General features: G+C 29.6%; 1 protein-coding gene across 1 annotated transcript; it reads right to left on the bottom strand.

Moving 5' to 3' along the window:
• Positions 1-4,172: 4,172 nt before the first annotated feature.
• LOC124892983 (pathogenesis-related thaumatin-like protein 3.5) lies at positions 4,173-5,579 on the bottom strand. The gene is made up of 3 exons (XM_047404149.1): positions 5,522-5,579; positions 4,752-4,949; positions 4,173-4,639 (listed from the first exon to the last, which is right to left on the bottom strand). The coding sequence occupies exons 1-3, from the start codon at positions 5,577-5,579 to the stop codon at positions 4,173-4,175; spliced, it is 723 nt and encodes a 240-aa protein (XP_047260105.1).
• Positions 5,580-6,562: the final 983 nt, after the last annotated feature.

The raw sequence follows: 6,562 nt of genomic DNA, 5'->3' as shown, positions 1-6,562 counted from the left end.
CTTAAATCATCAACTACACCACCTAAGGAAACAGTAGATAATGGATCTATTTGGAAAACAAAAATTATGAATAGTATAAAAAAGACATTTGAAAATAGAAAGACACAGAGTCAAACACTGTAATCTATACAACAGATCTGGACACTACTACTCAAGTAGTTAAAAATGAGAAAAATTCAACTACCTTTGACTACATAAATAACAGACCATAGCACTTAAATCAAACTTGAAACAGAAAAAAAATACAAAATGCCAAACTTTTGATTTTGGAATGAGTTGTAGCGTTGGCAGAACATTCGAGGAGATAGCTACGGAGAGAGCAATTGCAACTCTGCTTTCCTTCTAAATGGAGGGAGAGAACTGAGAAATTCTTTGAATGAGAAAAGTGATGCGACTGATATTGTATCTGGAGACTTCTATATAGTAGAAAAGAAGAGAAATATGAGTCAAAATACCCCTGGGTCACACAAATTTGTAAAAAAAAAATAAAAAATACTAAGTGTTTTTGAATAATTGGATAGTTGTCCGAATAATTTTGGGCAGTTGTTGAACAACTTTGGTAGTAATCGAGCAATTTCGTAAACTTATCGAACAATTTTGCAAAGTTGTTCTACGAACAACTAAAACAAGTTATTGAAACGAAAAAATTTTAAAAAAAAAATAAAATTATTCCTCCCTCTTAATTTAAAAAACTTGAAGGACTCTCATTTAATTGGACAACTTATTTATCTTTTTTAATTCAAAATTCCGAAAAAATTTTCTATATAGTAGAAAAATTATATGGCGAAATACATAGTCAGATCCTCAACTTGACACCATCTTTCACTTTGACACTTCAAGTGAACGTTGTTCATTTTAAGCACATAAAGTAGTCATAAATTATGTCACTTTTACACCTTTTGTGGATTCAGCAAGGTGAGTGTGTTCTACACTCGTGAATTGACGCGTGAAAATAATGGTATTTTAGCTTATTTTTATTTAATTTTACCATTTTCTTTTTCATTTTTCATCCCATTTTCTTCCATCATTTTTTCAATCTCAAAGTCATAAAAACACTTAAAAAAAAATTGAGTTCCTAATTCAAAAACTAAGAGTAAAATATTATATTAATATGATAATTAATTCTTCAAGAATATTATTAAATATAATTTGATCTGCAAAAATTCACTTCCAATCATCCATCGTGTAAAGTATCTATGTTTTTTTTATTAAGCAACTCTCAATGATATTTATATTTTCTGCCGTTAAATAATTTTTTAACTAAACATTGGCCTCCTCCTTCCCATGTCTGAAATTCGTGAAACTTTTAATATGGATCTATCATCCTCAGCCAATGAGGAGGTATGTTTACTTTTCTGAAAAATTCTACTCTCATTAATGGAGGTTGAACTTTCATTAATGGAGGTTAAGCTTAAAAAGGTTAGGTAGGGAAGATGTTATGGGATTTTTTTGTAATTATTTAGTTAAAAAATCATGTGTCATTAATTCATTGGACACTTTGTCATGTATTTTGGTCCTTTTTTTATTTTTTAAAAAATTATGGGTCTATATAATGATGTGCCGATTTAAAATGAGTTGTCACAAATTAATGGGTCGTTTAATCCATATTGGACATGTACAATTCACGCACGAGAGTTGGTGTCGAAACGTGCCAAAATGACACAGTTTATAACTGATTTAGGTGCTTAAAATGAACAACGTCCATTTGAGGTGGCAAAGTGAAAGATGGTGTCAAATTGAAGGATCTTTTGAACATTAATATAACTAGCAGTCAAGGTATGTATATGTAAACATATACAAATCAGTGATGGGTATGAAAATTATTTTATTTATATATGTATATTAAAATTATTTTATGTATACGACCTTATATACAAAAAAAAATTGGTATAAAATAGTTTATCTGTTTTGCATATGAACTTACTTATAAAAAGTTCTTAAAGGCACTAAATAAGTTATTTTGATATGTACACGAATATTATGTGTATATATAAATATATTTTAAAAAAATTTATATCTATAACGTATCTTTTTTTAACACATCATGTATATGTATGTACATATCTATACCTTCATGTATAGAAGGTGTTTTTACAAAAAAAATTCTATTTATTTGTCTTCATATACAAAAAAAGGTGCGTATATGACATCATTTATCTGCTATATACATGTACATCTAAAAGATATTCAATACATGTATAAAAACTATGTATAAATGAATAAATTTCACATACCTACCTTGTACACATAATATTTTGTTATGTTACCTATGTGAATAAATAACTGAAATATATATGACATTCATTTACATATGAAAATTACATAGAACCTAACTCAAATAACATGAATATGTTTTTCAAATATATATTATTCACAGTATCCATCAAGCATAGCAATTACAATAAAGAATTAAAGAAAATTAATATTATTGGCATAACAAATTTCAATGAGTGGCATAAAAAGTAAAGATAAACTACTATTACATGTCATCAGGTAACTATCAAATTAAAACTGTCCTTAATGAAAGCCAAGGAATAGGCGCCCTTGGAGTGTAGGCTTTGGAGTATAAAAGACCACAATACCCTTAATGAAAGTCAAGAAATGGGCGTTCTTGGAGTGTAGGCTTTGGAGTGTCCAAAGTCCTTCTCTCTTCAATTTGTGTCAATTCTTTGAAATGGTTCAAAAGGCCTTCACCACTTTGTAAATCCGAACTTGACTCTTTGTGAAAAGTCTTGTACTCTTTGCATCCGTATCAAAATCTATCGCCAAAATTCATCTTAGCCGCAACCTTTTCCTTTGTCCTCCTCTATCTCATCATCTCTAAATCAGAACTAAAGCCCTAAACCTCTGTGTCCGGCGTCCACTGAAATCCGACGATTAATTTAATTATTCATCTCCAAATTTTTTGTGCATTACAATTGAATTCAATGTCACCGTCGAGCTTACCATCACTTAATTTTAATATTCAGGACCAAGATCATGATGTTGTCACTAATTTTGGCATCTTTAACTTGATCCAACATCAATTTTGAGAAGAAAATATATAATTTTAAATTAAAAAAAATACACATGCATCAAATATAAAGAATCAAAATTTAATGAAATCCAAAAAGAAAAAAAACACAGCCGGGTAGAGTGAAATCGTTTCTGCGGAAAATAAAAAGGAGGTGGGCTGGAGAAGAAGATCTTGAGAGGGAAGGGGTTTAAAGATTTTAAAATAATTTTAAAAAAAACATAAAAATAACACATGTAATTATTTATTTGTTGTTTGCCATATCATCAGAGAAATGCACTATCCTTATTTATTTTTCTAATTATCAAAAAAATATCCAAGTCAAAGTCATAGTTAGTAAATTTAAAATCTGACAATGTGTTTGACTGAGAAGATATTCCTACATAATAATCCCCTGAAATGACAATATCATTGACATAAACAAAGAAAAAATTTATAGCAATCGTGACTCTGTAGAAGACAGAGTGGTCACACTTGCTCTTCTTTAGTCCAAATTTTGGTACTGCTTTGCTGAATTTATCAAATCAGACATGACCACTATGTTTCAGGTCATGCGAAGACTTTTTCAAATGACTGTTTTTTCACACTCCCTCTCAACAACAAAACTTGGTGGTTACTTCGCGCACACTTCTTCAAGAAAAAAATTAGGAATATATTTTTATGTTAAAAAAAAAAAAATCCCTCTTTGAATGAAACAAGTACTAAAAAAAAAAAGGATACTTTGGTGTACTGAAGCTATTGCTATGCGCGGTGTTTGAAGAAGGGTTCTACCACAAAAGTGTATTTTACGCACCCTTATTTTACATTTCTGAGAGGCTATTTCTAAAGCTTGAACCCGTGACCTGGTCACATAACAACAACTTTATCAGTTACTCCAATGCTCCCCTTCAAAATAAATGGTACTATTAGTTTCTCATTCCACTTGTGAAGCCACGTGATTATCATGTATTTCCAAGGCTTGAACCCGTGACCTGGTCACATGACTATAACTTTACCGGTTACTCCAATGCTCCCCTTCAAAATAAATGGTACTAGTAGTTTCTCATTCCAAAACTTTACCGGTTACTCCAAGTATTGATCAATATTCATCCAAAACTTCTTATGAAATTTGTGTAATAAATGCATAAACAAAATAACCTCATGACTTTATATGCATATTTCAACAAAATGTGATCAAATAATTAGCCCCCTTACATGTAAAAGCACTAGTTGCATCATCATAAACATAACTATAAGCATTTGGACAAGCCTTCTTGAAATATTGTGAGTACTTTGTAGGCTTGCATTTGTTGGGATTATTGAATTCCTCAGTGCAACAATACTCTGGTTTATTGAAAGCAAGGCATGCCTTTTTACATGCAATTACTTTGCCATCACTTGATTTCACTTGTAATTCTTTAGGACATTTTAAGTTGATGTCTGCAGAACATTTCACATGTGAACAATTTTCATGTCCACCTGAAGGGTACACTGATATGGGAATATTGAAACCATCAACAAAGTTAACATCATAGAAATCCAAAGAACTGTCAAGAGTGATCTCTACTAGTGAGGCTGGTGGGGTGCCACCAGCACCATTGCATTTGAGCACTCCACCGCAATCTCCGGTTGCACATGTCCCTTTACCTGCAGTGGCATACGTAAAAGGACATTATTAACTTATTTTTCTTAATTCGACTATAGTATTATTTTTCATCCATATAAAATAAATTAGTGTGCTGGCCACTCATGTTTTTACCTGATTTGTCAAAATTACATTGGGTTCTTGCCCAAAACCGACCTGACCAACCAGTAGGTGCTTTGATTTTTGCAGTCTCATTTGGTTTCAATTGCAATCCACCGTTCATTGGTGGGGGATGACCTACTCCTGATAAAATCTCTGGCCATATTGTCACATTACATTTGTTTTTTAATGTGATAATTGCAGCATCTCCACCTATAATAGCATCATACATAATGTTGAGTATCATATGTTGATCTGAATTCAATATGTTTCAATGTAAAATATAAATTTATGTGAAAAAATTTCAACACAAATGGTAATCAATGCTAAAAAACTTAATAGATTTAAAGTATAAATGTTGGATTTTCATCTGATTGATTGAGTAGATAATATATTTACATTTTAACTATAATAGCTATACCCCTTCATTCACTTTTACTTATCCACTATTTCTAAAATAAATTATCACTTTTACTTGTCATTTTAACCTATCAAAATAATTATTTTTCAATGTCTTACCCTTAACATTAATTAATTATTCTCAAATCAAGAGCTACTAATAGACATCAATAAATACGGCAGATGGTAAATCATCGTATCACTTTTACTTGTCATTTTAACCTATCAAGAAAAAATAATTAATTTTTAATGTCTTACCTTTAATATTAATTAATTATTCTCAAATCAAGAGCTACTAATAGACATCATACTACCAATTTGTTATTTTTTAAGAGGCGTGCAAAGTTTAGAGTAGAAAAGTAAAAGTTAGCGGATGAAGTTGTAACTTACCCATATGAAAAAGAGAAAGAGAAGGATGAGAACCAGTCTGAAATGTGGTTCCATGTTAATTTCCTTTTGACTGGTTCATTGATGATGTACACATGTATAAGCTTGAGATGATCAATTGAATTTATGGAAGTTGTATATCCTATTTATGGCATGTTGTGGAAAAAGAAAAAAATAATAGCAAAAGTAGGAAAACTATAATTGCCAAGAAAAATAAATAGCGGTTTGAGAAAATGAAGTAAAAAAATAAAAGTTAATTCTTCACGTAGATTTAGACTCGTTCTATCTATTGATTTAAGTAAATCTATAGTAATTTTTTTTAATGATCAGACCTTATATATACATTAAGAAATTTTGAGAATCTTAGTAGCTTAATTGGTTAGTTATCTGAACTCTCAACTTGTTTGTGAGGGTTCGATTCCCCACATTTTAATCCCCTACCCCCAATTAAAAAAAAAAAACATTAAGAAATTTACTTAATACTATTTGACTGTGGCCCTGTTTATTAAGAAATTTACTTAAAATTTGATTATGGAAATTAATTTATATAACCACTATATCTGGACCGGCTATTCGCTCCCTCTCCTAAATTTCTCATTTATGGTGTATTTAATTTTTGAGAGAATTAATTTAGTTAATCATTAAAAAATATTTTTTTAAAAAAACTGAAATAAGAAATTAGCTTTGAAATTATATAGCCTTTAGATACCTTTGGGAGTAGGGTTGGACATATTTTGGTTTAAACCGAAAAACCAAATCGAAATTTAATTTTGGTTTGGTTTTTCGGTTTCAAATTTTAGAAATTTGGTTAAACGGTTTGTTTTTTAGATTTACAAAAAAAAAAAAAAATCGGATAAATCGAAAAATCAAAATTATATAAATAATATATTATAATATATATATATATATATATATATATATAAAATTTAATATATATGTAAATATACTAAAAATATAATATAATATGATATAACATATAAATATATAAATTATAATCATTTAGTAACCTAAATCCTAATATACTGCTTTGCTTTAGACCT

The sequence above is a fragment of the Capsicum annuum genome, unplaced genomic scaffold (genome assembly GCF_002878395.1).
Source record: "Capsicum annuum cultivar UCD-10X-F1 unplaced genomic scaffold, UCD10Xv1.1 ctg52807, whole genome shotgun sequence".
NCBI classification, from domain to species: domain Eukaryota; kingdom Viridiplantae; phylum Streptophyta; class Magnoliopsida; order Solanales; family Solanaceae; genus Capsicum; species Capsicum annuum.
This window is presented reverse-complemented; position numbering and strand designations above follow the sequence as displayed.

What these genes read in the sequence shown, in the direction of transcription:
- LOC124892983 (XM_047404149.1), bottom strand. Translation starts at nt 5,579, where the DNA reads ATGGAACCACATTTCAGACTGGTTCTCATCCTTCTCTTTCTCTTTTTC. An exon ending in TCTCTTTTTCATATGGGTAA is followed by an intron (nt 4,950 to 5,521) that starts GTTACAACTTCA and finishes ATGCTATTATAG; the next exon opens with GTGGAGATGCTGCAATTATC. An exon ending in ATGTAATTTTGACAAATCAG is followed by an intron (nt 4,640 to 4,751) that starts GTAAAAACATGA and finishes ATGCCACTGCAG; the next exon opens with GTAAAGGGACATGTGCAACC.